The sequence below is a fragment of the Chroicocephalus ridibundus genome, chromosome 9 (assembly GCF_963924245.1).
Source record: "Chroicocephalus ridibundus chromosome 9, bChrRid1.1, whole genome shotgun sequence".
NCBI classification, from domain to species: Eukaryota; Metazoa; Chordata; class Aves; order Charadriiformes; family Laridae; genus Chroicocephalus; species Chroicocephalus ridibundus.
Window position 1 is genome coordinate 47,489,606 of NC_086292.1, and position 19,731 is coordinate 47,509,336.

The following is a 19,731-nucleotide window of genomic DNA, read 5'->3' on the forward strand; positions in this document are numbered from 1 at the left end:
GTCAGTGAAAAGTTGTCCCGTCCTGTCCTTCTAAGGAGCCATGGAGCAACCCCGCAGGACCGAAGGCTTTTGTACCCGAGTGAGCCCAATGTTACTAGCTTTTGCTGGGTATATGACTGAAATGAAGGTGCGGTGGGGTCTAGGTCCCCACTAGGTCTAAACACTAACGGATCCTGAGGTCTAGGATCTGTTAGCGTTTAAAGGTGAGGAGACAACAGACGAAGACTAACAAATCCTACAATAAAATGAAAATCCTTAGGCTAAAAATACCTGTGCTACATGGACGGGGCCCCATTCTTCAGTCACCGGGAAGGTTGCACATGGATGAACTGTCTCATGTGGGCAAGGAGCTGGAAGCTCCTGGTGCTGCCTGAGCTGACGCCGGTGCAGGAGCACCCACCGCTCCAGGGACATGGCCCCGGTGAGGGGCAGAGACTCAGCCCTGAGGCTTTTATTTAATTCCTAGCCAAAAAAAGGCTCAGCTCTACCCGTTAACAGCTTCTAGTGGCTACTAGGGGTACGCAGTGCTCATTAGGAGAGCCTGGGAAGCCTTTAATAAACCAGCTCTAAATTTTGGGGCGAGGACAGGAGGACTGTCGCAAACTTGCTCCTCTGCCTCAAGCCGTGCTGCTGAGCAGATGCTGCCGGGGCGAAAGGCGGGAGCTCACGGAAGCGGGCAGCGTGAAGAGGTGCGTGCGGCTGCCGGACCCTGCGAGGACGAGGGGGCAAAGGCAGCGCCACGTGCGGGCGTGAGACTGCCGGTGCCCCGAGAGGCCACCACAAAGCACTCCCTGTGCGAGGCCGGGAGGGAACAAACCAAAACAGAGCTGGGTTTAGATTCATAAAAATGTAGATTATAAAAGACTGCTGGCTACTACTGTGAAAAAGGGGGAAGAGTGAGGAGTCCTGCTGTGCGGCGCGTAGCACACGGGTAAACAGCTGCATGGGTCAGGGCTGGTTTGTTTATGGAAGTGGGCGCCATCGGAGCTGGCACAGGCAAAAATCCCAGCACATCATGTATTTCATTAAGTCCAGCTCAGCTCCTTTTATCTTCCTAAGCTAAAATTCACCCGTACTGCTGCTGGCGCTGACACTACCCCCCAGGCAGGTGTCCCTTAGGCTGTAGCCACAGCACCAGCCCTTCCCTTCCCAGGACCATCTCAGGAAAGACCAGTGAAATACCACTGGGGCTATCCAAACTCACTTGGCCTCTCCCAGGAATTGCCTTTTCCCAGAAGACACGACTCCCACTGACGTAAACGGGAACTCTGTGTCTAGCCAGGGATTAGACCCTTCGCTCCAGATACAATATAATTTACGGAGCATGAGCGTATGCTTGGTAACGTCCTATACACCAGGGAGTCATTAGCCCACGAGACACATTATGCGCAAGATTGCAAAGAATTTAACTCTAAAGGATGTGGAATCGTCTGAGTTACTTTGTCATTAAGGTAATTTGGGGATAATTAAAAAGTCTGGCATCAATTGTCAAATTTCATTTCATGAATTAATTTAACCCAGAACAAATGTGTTTAGACATTCTCAGCCCACTCGCCCTGCAGGCCATGTGCGAGCTCTGGCGATGCCGCCTCCTCGTCCTCCCGCGTGCCCACAGGGTCGGGCTCTCCTTGGAGGTGCAAAGCTCGGCCCAGCCGCGGCACTGCTGCTGTAAGCACTTGAGCAGCTGGACAGGCTAGAGAAATATGGGGAATATGCTCTAATTTCGAAGTCTCTGTCTTCTGTGTTGCCTGGATACCAATCACCAGACCTTTGAAGGAGGTTTTATTTTTGCTCCCAGGGACTGGGAATGTACTTGTCCCTCCCACAGACCAGGTTCCTCTCTTTTGCCCTAAATATCCTCTGGCATACTAATGACAAGCCTCAGTGCCTACTGCCACGTTTGAAGTGCTAAGGAAATATGATGTACACAGGTAAAACATGCTCTCCTACTATTTAATCATATTTATGGATGACGTTCAGTGCAGCGTGCCTTTCTGCCTGCTTTCATTAACCTGGCTAACCTTCGCCGCTGCTGGGACAGCAATACAGCGACAGCTTATTGCAGCTTTTCAGAGTGTCACGCAGTTGTGGGGACACATTCCTGTACAACAAATAAACGAACTGCACTAAGCCAAGCCCCAGGTCCCTGTGGTAAGTGCATTAGTGTCTCTAACTGCTGGGATTTTGCTGGCTATCGTGCAAAGCATAGTGCTTTTTTCCTTAAAATATTAGCGCCTGAGGTCATATTATTCCACCAGTGCATCAGCATCCATTAAAAAAAAACCCTAAAAAAATAGAAAAGGACTCGTCTGCCAGGAAAACCTTGGAAATGGTATCACTGAGCTCCACGCACAGGAAAGAAACTCCTCTGAACACCTTGTGACTGTTCAACCACTGTCCCCACATGCCACGGGGCTCAGAGCTGGCACTGTGGCGTCCAGCCCCTCGCTGCCACCAGGGTTCCTGCTGCTTTGCCAGTGCAAGGAGCTGCCAGACACCCTGGTGTGAGCTGGGCTTGTCCGTGGGGAACCCTGGCAAACACAAACTGGCCATGCCTAGCCCTCTGGGCCTCCACTAGCAGCACGGGCATCTCATTTCCAGCAGCAGGTTGCAAAAGGGACATCCCTCTCCTGGCTGTCCTGCTCTGGGGACAGCCTCTGGCCAGGCCAGCATGGAGCAGGGTCGGCGGAGCTGCGGGCTCTGGTCTCCTCAGAGGAGAACTGGGGGAAGCGAGTGGTGGACCAGGTCCACCAGAGCCTGAACTCAACCTCAAGCCATGGGATCCCCGTGCCCACTTCCAGCACGTCCCGTGCAACGCTCTGGGCTGGGGTCAGGAGCACCAAACACGATTTTCAGCTGCAGGGCAGGCTTTGTCCAGTCAGACCTAACAGATACTGATGGGAAAAGACATCACCTCGAAAGTGCATCAAATTATATAAACACAAAGCACCCGCCTGCCAAGTCTTTTTGCTGACAGAATTCAATTGTTTGGGACTGGGAGTTTCTTTTATCTGAAAGACCCGGCTTAGTAGATGCTTCCTCTCCACCTTTGAAATGAAAGTGGCTCGTTAGTGCCAACACAAGACCTGGCAGGGTGAGGAGAGCTGCGCACTGAGCATCGGGCAGGTCACCCAGCTCCTTCTGGCAGAGGGCTCGGCTGGCACCGAGAGTGCCCACGCTGCTGGCAGAGCCCCGGGGCTGCCTGCACCCAGACACTGACCTTCAGACTGGACTGTCAGAAACCTTTAGCCATCCCAAGGCAGATGCTCCTGAGAAACCTCAGCTGCTAACTACCTGCAGGTTAGCTACCGAAACCCCCTGGGAAGTCAGAGCTGTTCTGTGTCCCCGGCACCTTGCCCTTGCCAGCGCCAGCCACGCGTGTCTGTGGCAGCTGAGCAGGCACATAGAACATACCCACTTTCCTGACATGGCTTCTAGGCCTAATCTTTTCAATTCATAAGGAGATAAACATGTAAAGAAAATGACTCAGATCCTAAACAATAAAAAAAATACGTAGCAGCAGAAAACACATTTCACAGTTTGCTGTTACTGTAATTCTTTTTCTCTCGTTCACGCTGGTACCCCACTCTCTGTGGGACTCTGTCTATGGATGGGAATTCCTACTGCGTGTGTTCAAAGCAGCTTTTTAACTTTGTAAACACAGTAATTTAGTTTAAACTAATCTTGAAATTAATGGTTCCACGTAAAGAGAACAATTAGCTATACTATAATAAGATTTCTTTTCTGAAAAAGAGAATCATTGAAGTAGCTAAAACCAGTGGATTGAGTCAAGTATACAACACGACCCTTTTAATATTTTAAATTTAGCTTTATCAAGAAAGACTTGGTCATGGACTGTTGGTTTCCTTTGGTGATTCTATGTGGTAATGTGATGTTTTAGCAAATATTATACCACTTTATTTTGTAAACAGCAGCTATGAAGTGATTAGCATTCTCTAGGCCTGGCCATCAGCTGGACTAGCTTTCAATATTCCACGTTGGTTCAGCTAAAGGTCTTGCTCTGTAACACCTCGGCCACAGCAGACCAGTGGGTGTCTTGAAACCAACTCTGCGTAATGATACCATTTTTCCCATTGCTCAGCCGATACCAGCACAAGGGCATTACGGAAAGAGGCTGTGCAGTACTGTCCTCCTCGGCTGATGGAGGGACATTCCCAGCTGGCGTATACAGACACAACAGCCTTGAATTCCCACCAAGGACCTCCGCCTGAGATCTGCCTATTTGCAATGAGACAGACTCCTTGCTCCATCTTCTGGACCACAAGTTCAGCGTGCCAAACCCCAGACCAGTCAGTCGGGAGCTTGTGGGGACCACTGTGCCAAGCGGTCTTGTAGTCCATGCATAACTGGAATATTTTGAATGTAAACCTAGAGGACAACTGAAATCTAAAATCACTGGGCCTCGTGCTCATGACTCATCTATAATCCCTTTTTAGAAGTGCCCTGGAGTCTATGCCCATTAATTGCTTCGTGCCAGCGTGACTGGTTAATGTACCGAGTGAGGTCTTTTCTCAAGCTCTGCTATAAATCTTTCACCGAAGGCCACATAGCAGGGTCAGCTTGTTTTCTAGTGGCTTTGTTTAAGCTCAGGATAGCTAAGAGCCTTATGGAGCTGTGACTTGGCAGGGAAACGCAGCAGTCTATCATCAGCAACTGCCACCAGAAGGCCCTTGTAGGATGGTTGATAGCTCCTAAAAGAGCTTCCCCTGGCCAGCCAGCTTCACCTGCACCTCCTGTCCCTGCAGCAAAGCCCTCCCTTTTCGTCTTATGCTGCTTTGCTGAGGCAGGAGCCTACGGCCTTGTGAAGACTTGCATCCATAATTCATGGGCCCCAGACACCTGGCTCGGAGTCAAGAGTGCTGCCAGCTGAGCCACGCAGGCGTATTTGGTAGGTAATTGCTCTGTCCCTTTCTGTCTCTGCATGGCCACTCTCCCGGGTGCTCGGGTCTCCTATCTCACCTCTTCTACGACACCCTCCTCAAACTCTTTGCCAGGGTGACTGCAGGCACTGGATACCATACCTTTGAAGCTTTTTTCCATTATGTATGTGTTCTGACGTCTATCCATCCCACAAGCACCTGCATAAAAATGATATATAATGGAAAACAAATAAATATTTATGTAAATTGGATTGCTTTGACTACTGAGCAGCACATATTCTTTCCTCTAAATTGTACATCAAGGCCCTCATTTAGGGAGGCTCTTAAGCACATCCTCAGCTGTAAGCACGCACTCAGCTTCAGCGGGGATTCTGTGCACGCCTGAAATTACGCGTATGCTTAAGAGCTTCCCGGGAAGGGAGGGCTGTCCTGAAGCAGGGTACTGCTCATTACCAAGAACAGCTATCCATTAGGAGAACAGAAAAAAAAAATAATCTGCTGATACCTTCATTACCGAAACACTAGGATGGGTTAGTAAAAGAAGCCTAAAACATATCCTTTCAAATTTGAGTCTGCAGGTTACGTTACATTATTCCGTAGCTAATTTTAGGCTATGTTTCATTCATGGATAGTATGTTATTGAATTCACAGGCTTAGACTCTAAAAGGTGTGTACAATCTGTCCAAATTACCTTATATGACTTTGCTTATAAATTTGCACGGATCAATAACTGATGTGACAATAGTCCCTAAGTGGCTACAGAGGTCTGAAAATGTAGCACCTGAGAGCAAAGATTTCTGTTTTATGCGACTCCATAAGAACTTGCTGCTCCTTACCGAGGCAGAGATGGAAGGGGATGGGAACCCTTTCTGTTTTCACTACTGCAATTTATCCTAGATATCAATCAAAAGGAAAAATCTAATGTAAGCCTTTAAATCTTTTTAACTATAGAGTCTGATATTTCTTATTGACTAGAAAAATCAACACAAATTTGGTTACTGAGATAGAAATGTCTTTGCGGCTAATGGGATTCCCAATCAAATAACTAAGTTCTGCTGGTAAAAGAGCCTGCGAACAGCATGTCCCAGAGATTTCCCGGCTCTTTGTCCTTGCATGTCCTCTGGTCTCTACAGAAAAAGCCGTCACCACCACTGGCAATGCCATACCAGTGACATGGTATTCATGACAGCCTTGCCTTTCTGCTAAATAAGGAAAATCACTAAATTAGACAATAAATGTGTTACTGGCACATCAAAGACAGAACCCTTTGCTCTGATTCTCAGAGCGTCCATCCCTGAGCATAAGAAAAAGGCTGGTGGTACACGACTGGCTCGGTGATGGGGCTCTTTCCCTTCTGCCCAAGAGTGACACCCCACCCCCCCCATCCCCCCCAAACCATTTGGGAACCTTCTGCTGTTTCCCACCACTCGTCCTGAGCCACTTCCCAGACTCGCCCCCTGCAAGGAGATGCAGACGGGGAGGCTGACGGGGCAGTTTGGGCAGTGGGGAAGCTCTTTGACATGATGGTATTAGCTGTGCATTTTTTTTCTCCCCTGTATTTTGCCAGGGCAGAGTCCGGAGTGAAGAGGACGGAGCTAATTCATCCCTTGGCTCACATCCACAGGGCTGGTGCTCCCCTTCCCAGCTGCTACGCTCCCGAAGGCCATCCCTGGCAGTCACCCATCCTCCGGCCGGGGCTGAGCAAGGCTGCAGGGGCAGGAGCGCCCAAGCAGGATTTGGGCCAGGGCACCTCCCTGCTGCCTCCCCAGAACGCAGGGTGCCTCCGGCAAGAAGCAGCTCACACCACGCAGAGCAAGGCTGGCAGATATGCAACTGGTGAGTGCGCAACTGGGGTTACAGGGTGAAGGGAGCCGTACCCAGAGAGAGCAGTGACAGGGAAGAAAAGGAGACCCAGGCTGAGCCATGGGGAGGTGCACTGGGCACAGCACTGCTCACGTAGTGCAACAGCAATACTGGAAGAGCCTCCGGCATCAGAAGACTGGGGTAAATAGTGTTGCTCAAGATCATGAGCTAGTCTTCCCCGGTAACTTTAAAATATTGACGAGCCATGTCGGAGTTAGAGACAAAGCAAGTAGCAAAAACCACAGGAGTGATCCTGTAGGACAGTCTGCTCATAACTGCTGGAGATTGGTGAGATGGTTAGAATAAGGACCATGAAGAATAAGTGACTTATCGAAACAGAGGTTACCTGGGGAACGGTTAGCTGTGCTCATGCACAGTGCATCCTTGTACAAGAATGTTGCTTTTGTTCCGAGCATCCTCATCAGATCTTTACAGAAATGTTCCCTTTCCGACTGAAGACCTGAACAAAGGCTGGAGCCTTGGGGGTGCTGTGAGGATGCAGCAACATCAACGGGCGCTTTTAGTGGCTTGGAGGGGAAGAACTCCATTTTCTGAGCACATTTTGTTAGCTCAGCTCCATGTGAGCTCCTGCCAGTCCTACCGGCAATGTCAGGCATGTCTGGAAGGGTTCCTGCAGCAGCAGAGATCATTGTGCCTGCTCCAAGTAAGCCCAAACTTGCTGTGAGACCCCCCCGGAGCGCAGGCTGTCGTATTAATACAGGCTTCATCTGAGTGAACCTGACTTCTGGTTCTGTGTTGGGTAACAGGCACTCCTTGCCCACACTGAGCTGCAAAATAGCACATTGCCACGCTTGAGCTCAGTTCTCACTTACTCCAAAGCTGTAGAAAATTGAGAATCCTTCTTATGGGAGGATGGCTAAGAAAAGGTGGAATACACCTGCTAGGAAAGGTACAGGGTTGGTCCTGCCTTGGGAGGGCTACACGGCCCCTCAAAGCCCTTCCCGACTTGTTCCCTGTAATTCTGCCTTTAGTCTTTTATGTCCGTTATGATTCCGTGGGGTTTATGACCCATTTTTGTGCATTCACTGCATTCCTCAGGAGGTGAAATGAATGATGGATAAATTATTTTTTAAACTGCAGAAGTAGTTAATGTGGAAAAGGCCTAAACAGGCCAGGAATCTGGCACTTCAGGGAAGTCTAGGTTTAAGTTTGAAGCTAAATTGTCTGCTGGGGTGAAATCACAGTCTCGGCTGGAAATGTTTTTCCACACCTCTTGGCTTTGAGAAAAATGCAAAGTCATCTCTGAATCAAACTTTTTGGCTTTGGTCCTCTGGAATAAATGCAGCTTCGAGTCACTCAAGATGTGCTGCAAATCACAGTTTAGTCTCTGCGTTAAGGACTGCTGTTAAAAAAACCCATTACAGATAACACCATTTCTGTTAGCGGCCTGCTGTGCCCAGCACTCAAGCTAATGAGCCTAACAACCTTTTCTGAACTCAGTAGGTGGTTTAGGACTTTTGACTTGCTTGGAACAGGAGCTGGCAGCTGGACTCTGCAATTGCTTAATGCAGACTGGACTAGAGCAAGCGAGATTAGTCACAGGGCAACCAATTCCGGTTCTGCAACAAGAGACAGCGAATAGAAAACGCAAAGACAAGCCATTCCTTGAAACTCGTAGGACCGGGCTGCATCGAACAGGTAGTGACAAACAGTGAAGGTGACAAAGCCGCCTCTTCTTGGCCCCACGGAGTCCCCAAACTCTGATCTCTCGAGCACACGTCCATGAGAATTACTTGTGCACCAGACGTTTCAGTCTGAAATGTGCTCATCACTAGGCTCCAACTCCATTTCACAGAAATGATTAGCTCTCTGACAAAGCCTGACAAACCGATATCTGAAGGCCACAAGCAAATGTGGCAGCAGTGAAAATACAGGCTTTGTTCTGTTCCTTGCATTTTCCAGTTGGGAAGAATACAAACCTGGCAACTGAAGTCCTGCAAAACGGAAGCAAAATTCCTGCAGTCTAATATCCACTAAGTACAGTGGACATCCATATGTACACACACACATATATAGTATATATGCATAGACATGCCTACGCATACGTAAGACCCATGTTTTTCTACACAATTTCTTCCTGTTAGGCTCAAGGAGAGCCCCACTGATATCAGAAGGAACCTACACATTGACTTAGACAGGAGTTACACTGGCTCCTGAATGAAGACTAGTTTTTCTTAGCCTCAGGTACAGCAGCCTTTGGCCAGCTGCACTCTTCCCAGGAAGCTGGTGCTGGGTCAGGCGGATTCATTCTCCCAGTTCCTTGCCACGTTTGCTCTATCTCCTTGATCAGTGCTGCTGTGGCTGTGTGTAGGACACGCATCTGAAATACGGTCTGTGGTGGACTTTGAAATGAGTTATTCCTTTGGCCCTGAGCCCCCTTGGTACGAACAGCCCTTCCTCTGCTTCCTCACAGAACAACTAACTTTCTTTCCCTTTCCAAATAAAATGTCTGAGGAATGAATCCTGACTCAGCAAAGGCCAATGATGCAAACTGTGAGCAATCAAAAGGTGTTTTCCAAAGCTGTAGAAGTGCAGCCTGCAAGAGCAAGGAGAGCAAAGAGGGGTTAATTAAAGCACTCATGTGCCTGTTACCTGTGGGATTGCCTTTGTGAGATACACAAGCAAATAGAAAGTACGTGGTATTTCCAGAAAGCATTCTGTTGATCCTCTTTTAGACACAGATACAGAGATACATTGCTTGGAAGTGAGGAGCTGTGGTGCCAAGCGCACAGAAAAGGGCATGGTACCACCAACCAGCTGAGCAGCGGTGCTTTGCTCCTGCTAGAAACAGTCTCCTGGCTTCTCCCGAGCTGCCAGCCACTGCTCCTGAGCGAGGCAGCATCTTCTCCTTGGGAGCCGCTGCTTCTCCTGCTCTCCCTGAGCTGTGAGAGCAAAGAGAGTCTAAGCCTGGATCCCGTGTGGTATCGAGAAGCAAGGTTTTCCCCAATAGAAGAGTCCCTGAATCCCTACATCCAGTCTGAGCGCAGCCATGACCCTGAAAAGCGACGGTGTGCTGCAGTTCAAAATACAAAAGGTGTCAGCTTGGGACAGGTCCGGACAGCATCCAACTTTGAGCATAGTATTTGATCAGAAATGCATTTCACAGGTTAAAAAAAAAACAACAGAGTTAATAAAACTCCTTCTGATTGCAGGTTTTAGAAGATGAGTGTCCCAGTTAATTTTCACATGGACATTCTTACGATTTCCTTTCCTCCAACTATAATTCATATTTATGACACTTGCAATTTCTAACAAGCCTTCAGACATTCTTGTGAGCCTGATGCTCTTCCTCATCTGGTTGGTCCAAAGAGCCTGTCCTTTGGGAGCCTGCCTCAGCCAGAGGAGTCGCCGGCTGAAGAACCAGGGAGGTGATGGGAAGAGTCGGGGGTTTTCCATCCATTCCAGATTTCAGTTTCCCTTTAAGTCCTCTGCCCTGTCTCTAGCTCACTTACACATCTGCTCTCTATAATATTTCACGGGATCACAGCAGAGGAGATGTCCACCACTATTTAAACTATGTTTAACTGAATCCAGCCGTGGAAAATACTTGGCTGCTATTCCAATACGTGAGCTAGAGCACCTGTGCCATAGAAGCTGAGGCTAACAGTGGGATGAGAAGGTGCTACACCTCTTAACTCTTCGGTACTTCCATGCATGATATGGTTTAAGGGTCAAGGTGCCCTATGTGACCTTATTAAGCTTCCCTTATATTTTCTGTTTACAATTCAAAATTGAAGTTTTTTGCTTTCTTCTGAAATTTGCACAGAACTAACTACGTGAAACGAAAACATTTTACAGTTTCATGTAAAAATGGCCTTGATCTGAGCAAGAATTCAACATTATGAAAGTTAGCATAAGCAAGCATTAATTTTGGTACTGAAAGGGAAGAAAAAAATATCTCGTTTTTACCAATTAGTGTGACAAAGACATTTTGAAAGAAACAAAGAAAAAAATTGGAAGAGAGTATCTGGGATACAAAATGCCATGGAAAACATTGTGACTGTTTTGCTGGAGACCACTTAGCTAAAGTATTTATCACTTCTACATCATTCTCACTGCACAGGCATTTAGCGTTGCTTCTGCTAGTAAAATAAAATGCATAAATGCAGGACAAATGTGGCACACGGGGAGTTCACGACACCACAAGCTGAAAACAAATAAAGCTAGTGAGCAAAGCAGTAAAATGGTAAAAGGAAAATTAACTTGATTTGAAAAGCATTTGGCAATCCTCACCACCCCCAACTCTCCATGTTACGTACAAACACAACAGCGGCTCTGCAGCTTATTATACAGAAGAAAACACTAATGGTTGATAATGATGGAAAAGGTTTTTGCATTGAAGCTTGACAGGTTTGTGATTTTCCTGATGCAGGGAAGACCAAAAGAGCAGTGACAAGATGTGATGCCTGGTGGTGCCCTATATTAATTCCTTTGCCATGTGAGCTGTGAGATAGTTGACCTTAAAAGTCCCATAATACCACTTAATACTGCACTTTCCCCCCATACTGCAAATTTTCAGTAAGACATTAGTAATCCCAGTAAAGGAAAGGGCAAATGCTTTCTGCCGCTGACAAGCTAAGCTCTAAGTGCTCAGATAGGAAAACAAACAGCATCCAAAGCACTAAATCTGGATACGTTTTGAGATAAGAGCTGCTAAAAACCATGCTAAAACTGAAGCCAGGGAGAATAAACTCAGAAAGGGCAATTAAACTTCACTCTTGGCTTGTTTGCACTGGCTGGTCATTTAAAATCACCTGAAAAATGGCCACTGTATGATTAACTGGGAGATAACAGGGTGTATCGCACGTTCCAGCTCCCGCCAGAGGCTCCGCAGTTCTATCAAGACGCCAGTATTTAGTGCTAAACTTTATAACCCCAAATGTGAATTTTTAGTGTTTTAAGTTAGTCCTTAAAAAACATTTATAGAGTAGATGATAGTGATTCAACCGAGCGACCTAGGAAGGGGGACTAGAATGAATATTGACTCTGCTTTCCCAATCTGTGGTTTGTGGTAAAGGAAACAATTTTCAATTCTCCATCTTTCACTACTGCAATTCTGACTGTGAAATAAAGACAACACCGATATTCTTCATTATTGTTAATGCCTTTATGAAAGGCTGATTCGGATTTGGAATTGCTCTAAAGTCTACTAAAGTGATTAAATTGTTTAAAAATTACTGACCTAGTTCATTCAGATAGCTGTAGGGTCTCCAGTCTGCAGTTTCTCTGTCAAGGATTTTGTTACTGAGCTGTTCAAAAAGTATGATAACGGGTTAATGCTGAAATAAACAGACAGTTCCCACCCAAGACTTCAGCCCAATGGGGTCACGAATAAAAATGGGAGATGACTATTACCTTGGCCTCACCATTTCAGTCCTTTATCTGTATGCATTTGACAGTTGTTCACTAGCATTAGGGAAAATCACAAAGGAAAGTCACTTCACCAAGCAATGAACACAAGCATGCTGGAAAATACAGGATTTCCTTCAGTAACCAGTAATCACGACTCGAACACCTGTGCACATGGAGTGACATGCTGGCAGCTGCAAAATAACTAATGAAGATGGATGGATCAAAACCATCTACACAAGCATGCAGATAGGAGCTGTTTGGAACAAAGGGGGTTTGCTAATACATCTACGTATTTAGTTAAAAGAGATGTAAAGGCTAAGAGATTTCTCTCAATTCAAGGAAAATAACATTGGCAATAGCGAAGCATAAAGCCCTGTGCGGATCTGCCAGCAAAAGCGGAGAGGAGTCCAGGGCTGCCATCCAGATGCCGCTGATGGAAAAACAGCTCTTGCAGCGCGGCAGCCGGGGCCCTCCGTGCCCGGGGCTCCCGTGCCAGCGCGGCTGGAGAGCGGCGGCACCAGCTGGAGAAGGTGCTATTGCATTAACCACACGTGTCAATACGCTCTGCATTTTTCTGCTATTTGTAGCAGCATCACTTGAGGTAAGTAACGCTTAAGCACAATGCCAAGGGGCAAGCGCAGCGTCTGCCTGAGGGATGGGGATTTTGGGGACCTGGAGTGAGCTCACTGGAGTATCTCTTACGGTGGCAGCGAACGGAGAGGGGCTGCTGTTTTGAGGGTGCATGGTTCCACTAGACTGGGGCACCACAGCCAAAACAGCTGGTGATCTTACAACAAGTGTGGTGAAACACTGGCCAGGGCTGCCCAGAGAGGTGGCAGATGCCCCGTGCCTGAAAACATTTGACATCAGGTTGGACGGGGCTCTGAGCTACCTGATCTACTTGAAGATGTCCCTGCTCAGTGCAGGGGACTTGGACTAGATGGCCTTTAAAGGTCCCTTCCCACCCAAACTATTCTATGACTCTATGATCAGATGAGTCCCAGCAAGGAGGGTCGGTGAATCACGGTAGTTGCTAACGCTGCTGAGTTTTCCACCTCAACATTTTTGCCTCGAAAGCCACACCTGCTGAAAGTACAGCTGATCCCAACAAAGTGTCAGTTTAAGAGCAAATCCCAACCCAGTTTCTAAAAAATTAAAGCTATGATGCCATCGTTGGTCTCCTGTGTCTGCTTCCAAACTGGAAAGCCTCCTGCCGGTGTAGCAGAGGGTTCAGCTCTGCTATTTTACTGTATTTACAAGAAAATGCTTAACTATAAAATAGATTTTAAATTAAAGTACTAAAAATTACCAAAACATTTCATTTTTCCTGATCTCTCATTCATTTTTGCTTAGCTTTAAATAATGGGTTTTAAGACCTGGAACAAAAAAACCCCACTGATGTGTTAAACATCTATTGGGATATAAAATAACAGCAGGAAGGAGAAATGCTGGAGCGAGAAAGGGGAGGAGGAGCTGGGGCTGGGAAGCCATGCAGCTCCTCTGCCCCTTGGTATAGTTAGTGACCGCACTGGGGAGGGCTTAGGGTCAGGAAACCTCCTCTAGCAAAAGTTCCTCTATAAACAGGGCAACAGGATCCTCCCAGCTGGCCAGACGTCCCTCTGCGAGCTCCCCAAAGCTGGGGCACTGAGGAGAAAGCTGCAGAGCTCTGCAGCCTCTCCCTTATCTCTAGGGAACGCATCTGCACACACTCCTCTCTACCAGGAGCACCACCTTTAGGGCAACTACACTATATATTACAAACTGCACATTGACATTTAGAAGCTTTTATCTGATCGCAGAAACTGAGTTTCATTTGGGTGAATATTTGTAACAACCAGAGGCAAAACGCTGCCCTCATTGACTGAATCCTGCTGATTGGATTCCATTGATGAGGATGCAGAAAGTCGTCTGATACGTTTTTACGTAATCTGCCCTGGCTTAAACAGACACAGGAGAAACCACAGTGCAATCGCAGCGCAGGGCCACAGCAGACAGCACAGAGAGAAAAGGCTGTGCACGCAAACACATGCACAAAATGTTGCGTCTCTCTACAAGCAACTGCACAGTATTTTTAGAGCTATTCAGCTGAAGCTTTTACACAAATAGGTTTAATCATTTGCAAAGCACGTAACTGTGCTCCAAATGGGCTGACCTCCAGCCTGGAAGAAAGATTCAGGACACGCAACAGTGTGAATACATCAACGACACACACACACAGAGATACGCGTGCGTGTGTGTGTCTGTATATATATATATTTATATAAGTATACACACAGGCGCACACACAGACAAAGATAGATTAATACACACTGGGTTTGAAAGCAGCCCATTTCAAATCCATCTGAAAGCCAGGCTCTGGATGAAAGAGCCCCCGCTGCTGAGCCACCAGCACTGACCTTGAAAGAGGCATTAATTCAGGGCGGTTCTGCGCCCTGCGCTGTGTGGGAAGCGAAGCCAGATGATCGCGACGGTCCCTTGTGGCCCTACAGTCCATGAACCTCACGCCAGACAGCACCAGAAGTGCAGTGATAGCTCTATCTAGTGCCTTGTCCTGTTCCTTCTCATTTTCTGTCTCTGTATATTCCCACTAAGGGAACACGTGTCATCAGCTCATTAGGCACCTTTGCACCAGCCACTCTCCTCAAGGACATGCCCAGAGCAGGGAGAAAGTTGATAAAGCTGGTTGCCTGCAATATTTCTGGAGCAATCATTGCCTGCGAGCAGTGGATGTGACTGCACATCCTTGCTCCTGGCACAGGCTGTGCATCTGACGTCTCCCAGTTGACAACACAAGAGTCATTTCTTTATCATTCAGTGGCTCCTTGTACTCCCCCAAAACCAGGACCAGAAACACTGACAGCAGGTAGCTGGTACGGATGGATGGGGCAGTCAGAGCACGCAAGCGATGAAAAGCAGATTGGTTTGTAATGTGGTCGCAGAGGAAGGAAGCCGATGTTCCTGGCCCTACGCTCGGCCCGTGTAAATCAGCACAACCCCACTAACAGCACTGTCAGCTTTCATCAGTGGAGCTCACGGCTCTTTTCCTCATTTCAAAACTTGCAACAATAACATAAATGCTGATTTTCAATCCAGCTGTACCACTTAGATCACATTTATTAAAGCCTTTGAGTTGCTATTAAAAGCTGTGTTTTTGCAGGATTTATAGATCAGCTCACAAACCTAAAATTTGGCATGAAGAGCTATGGGCTAGAATTGATTTTTTTTTAATGAAATGATTTGGGGACATTTCTAAGTTTTTCAGAATGCAGTAATTACGAAGAAATGTGATTATAGCTGTCTCTTTGTGCTACTATCATTTCTTAACACACTATAATTTGTTAACTTTTTTTTTTCAAGATAGAAGATACTTCAATTTTTAGTGTGAAGCAAATTTCTTTTCTAGAGGAAAAAATACTTCATAGTAAATTTGTCCACTAAAAATCCTAGCTTGTAATTGTAGCAATTTGGTTAAAAATATCTCATATCTAGCAACTTTTCCTTTAAGATCAACGAGATACTAGCATTAAAGCAAAGTAATTACCTGCCCATCTGAACCAGCTGGTTAGATCACAGCGGCAAGTTGCTCACCAACATGCCATTCGTCAATGCTCAGGTTTTCTAAGAAGCCCATGGTGATTAGGGAAGTCAGCGCCGGCAGGGCTCCACCATACCTCTGTCCTCCAAGTCAGCAATTGCTAAGAGTTTTGCCGTTAACTTCCCTGACTACTGACTTCAGGTTTCTGTGGCCCAAGCCTGTGTTCCTCAGGTTTAGGTGGCCATCCTGAACACCCCGCAGCGATTCTGTATTTGCAGTCTTCCTTTTTCTTGGGCAAGTTTTAGTCAAAGGTACTTTAATGATGCTTTCTGTGGCTGAACTCCTTTTTATGAGCTGGGTGACATCCAGTCAGACCATTTCCAGTGACCTCTGCTTTGCAGTTTCTAATTTTATGTCTTTGGTAGAACTTAGAACTTCCTTTAATAGATGTGAATCTGCTGGCTTTAAAAACTCAGGACAGCTAATAGCAGTTGATTTTTGTGATGTCTGTAGAAATCAGCAACACCTGGGCTCCAGCTACAAGGCTGCTCCCTTTTGGTAGGGAGTAAGGGTGGAATTAAGAGCTCTGCAAAAGAGCAAGGTGAGAATCCTCCATTTGCTCGTGGCATACCACTGTGGCAGCCTCACGCTTTAGACAGAGTATTTTTCACACAGTTTTGCAGCCTTTTGTAAAGGGGAGCTATATTCCTCCATTCATACACAACACAAAAACTCAAATATGGGGCTGGTATTGAAGCACTGAGTGGTTCTGTGAATGGTCCCACCGAACTCCCTCTGAGCAAAACAGGTCTTCAGCATCTGAAAATCTGGCCTCTAACGCAAGCAATGACAGCTCTGGTGTGAAGGCAGTAAGTGGAGGTAAGCGTGTAACTCTAGTTACGCACTTCATGTGTGTTTTGGTGCAGTAATTCTATGGCACAGTTTCACTTGAGTTCATGTATGATGCTCCTTGGTAACTTGCAGCACGGTTATTATTTGCTGCTGCACGTGTTCTAAGAATAAAGGGAAAACCTACTCATAGGAGCTAATAAGCAAAGGTCAAACTTTGCCTTCATTTAAACTGATAGTAAAATATTTACTGACTTCAATGGGGCCAGCATCTCAGCCAAGCTGAGTTTGCAAGCTCACTCACACAGGAAGAGCATTTACTTGTAGCAAGGTGCTGGTAGTTAAAAACTGAGATGCAGGAGCCTCTGCCTCCTCCTTAAGCCCAGAGATGCAGCGCCGTACTCCTGGCCCTCGCACAGAGCCACAGCTCAGCCCTACCACCTCCTGCGGGCAGCTGGGGCAGGCTCCAGGGACGCAGGACTGGAAGGGCTTTGATCGCCGAGTCCCTGAGTCCAGCCGCCTTTTACTGCAAACACTCAGGCATATAATCACTTAGATAGCTGATCAAGCTCCATTTTAACAGTAATCAGATTTCTTTGTCCCATTAGTCTTACTGGGAAGCTATTCCAAAATCTCACCGATCTGATGTTAGAAATCTAATTTCCAGCTTCGATGCATTCATGGCCAGTTCATCCTCATTTGTTCTTGTGCCAGCTCTGTCATCTAACTTAAATAGCTCTTCTCCCTCCTAGTGTTTACCTCGTTGTATTTATAGATGGCAATCATACTCCCTCTCAGCGTTCATTTTGCTAGATAAAAGAAGCCAAGCCTTTTTTTAGTCTCTTTTCATATGCTCCCCCTTACCCTCCCACTTGCTTTTGCCCGCATGTGTTCCAGCCCGAGCGCTCCCCTAGCACAACTAACCAGTCCTGTGTACACCAGGAGGATTTTAGTGCCTTCACTCATACTTGTCTCTCAGAAACTTCAAAGTTTTTACCTTCAGGACATGCGTAGGGTCCTGACCAGTGGCCAAACATCCGTCTGGCAGAGGGGAAATGAGAAGGTGAGGTGCCTTCCCCCAGTCCTAGAAGAGAAGCGGGAAGGCCTGGCACTGCTCCCTCCCTGTGAAGACTCACAGACTGTGGTCCTCAATGCGATGCTGGACCTTTTGGCTTCTGCTATCAACCATCCCTGTCCGCCTTGCTTCCCTAGTGAAGTACCCACCATGTGCACTGATAACAGCAGTAGGGTCAGTAAATGCAGCCAACAGCGTAGGGCGGCTGTGCTCGGTGCCCGCAGCCAGCCTGGCCCCTGCTGAGCCGGTACAGCGCTGGGAGGGGAACACAGAGACGGCAGCAAGGAAAACAGAAAGAATACATGTATGGTTGGGGGAGAAAAGGGAACAGGAAAATGGATATGAGAGGAAACAGGGGAGATAACAGAGTGGAGAACACACCAAGGGAAGAGGAGAGAAAAGACAAAATAAGACACAAAAAGAGAAAAGAGGCCGAGAGGGGCAGGGGGGGCACAGGAGAAAGAAAGCCTTCTCAAACTGGAGCAGCATCTCCCTGTTGCCCTCTCTTTGTACCTTTGCCCAAGCTGTCTCTCTGAAAGAAGCGATAGAGGAATGGCTCCAGTCCATCGCCTCAAGGCATCATCTCCTTTGAGCACAGGGAGGATAATCCAGCCAGGACTCCGGCTCAGCAGTTCAGAGATTCCTCTGCCATTTTTTTCATTTTGTATCTGCACTGGTTCCTTTGTGACCCCAGCTGGCACTATAAAGAAATGAATCCTCCAAGTACAACTTGTGCACATTTCACTGCAGAAAGTGGGAATGGCACCAGACAAACTGATTTGGAAATGAAACTCGTTAAGGCAGCCATTAGGGGCTTTATATGCTCTTTTGTCTTACTTGGCTGGAGAACTGCATAGACAGAAGCAGAATATTTTTGGCCATCCTCAGCTATTCAGCACTGCAAAGCATTCTCATGAATAAGTAAGGTGGTGGCAGATCTAAAGGAAAAGTCAGACCATATATTCTGATAAGTGCCCTGAAAATACCAGATCCATTGTTTTTCCTCTTTTGAACATCGGGACAACCTGCTGACCGACTACTGATAGCCAGCACTGCAGCAAGGCAAGCAGCTTCCAGACTAGCCCAAACGCATCTCTTGGACTTTAAACCTTTTCGGCAGTTTACTGTTTAAAGTAGCTTTGTGACGAGATGGCACTGCAGGCTAGGAAATCAAGATAGGTGCTTGCTTTGACCTTTTCTGAATTCATTTAAATTAACTGCAACAAGATTAGTGGTCCAGACCCGCACTCACAGTGCTCATGCTGGATTTGACATTATGAGCATTTGCACTTTCAATTTGGTGAACAAAAACGCATGATGCAAGGGGACCATCTATATCGGAAAACATATTTACACATCTGTCTAAACTTTTCTTTGAGAAATCTCTGGAGCCAGCCCTTTTATTACATTATAATGAGATTTTCTTTTAATAACCAAGAAATGACTTACAGGACCACATGCAGAAATACTTTTGCATACCCCATCTCGTAGAATAGGGTCTTTTTTGCATTAATCTTGTTGTCATGGCTTTCCAGTTAGCAGAGCTACATTTGGATTAAGATGACACAGCCTGCAAGTACCATCATTTTTAAAGCTGACAGCCTTGATGAAACCAATCGCATTTCCTTTTCCCTCTGCCCCCTACCCTTTGCCCCACCTTGGCTGATTAAGGCTCTCAAGGAAGAGCTGTCTTACCGTTTACCATATCTAAATCTATTGCTAAAGTGGTGAACTGAGTAATAGTGTAGTCTATGCACGGTCCTAGGGAATCACTAGAACATGTGATAAGTAAGATACTCCTGGATGTTCGAGCAATACAGCCTGAATAGCTCTGCTGGAGAGGCATAAGTGACAGCAGAGCTCTCAGAATGGCCCCGGACAAGAACAGTGCTCAGAAGCGTGCTAGATACCTTCTTGCATCTATTTGCTTGTCTGTGTCAGCAGGAAATTTGTGTGTCTACTGAGCTGGGAAACAATGATATAGCAAAGTTAGATTACTGACTTAATGCTTCATTGATTTACTTTTGATATATTATTGGATAATTACAATTACCTCGTTATTTATCTTTTCTGAGAAGCAAACATACCTTATAGTTGCAAAGACAGCGAGGCTTATTGACCCAGACAGGCATGTG

The 19,731-nt window shown here is 46.7% G+C and overlaps 1 protein-coding gene across 14 annotated transcripts in view; it reads right to left on the reverse strand.

Moving 5' to 3' along the window:
• The window catches only part of MEGF11 (multiple EGF like domains 11), a 283,386-nt gene that overhangs the window by 5,851 nt on the left and 257,804 nt on the right, over positions 1-19,731 (reverse strand). For 6 of the 14 annotated variants that reach the window (XM_063347300.1, XM_063347295.1, XM_063347298.1 and 3 more), the window contains one exon: positions 5,043-5,099. The exons of 2 other annotated variants lie outside the window; for them this stretch is intronic. In XM_063347300.1, coding sequence (XP_063203370.1) covers positions 5,043-5,099 — 57 coding nt within the window. Of the gene's footprint in view, positions 1-5,042; positions 5,100-11,967; positions 12,251-19,731 lie in introns of those variants that run through there. 6 more of the 14 variants (XM_063347292.1, XM_063347291.1, XM_063347294.1 and 3 more) reach the window with 2 other exon arrangements.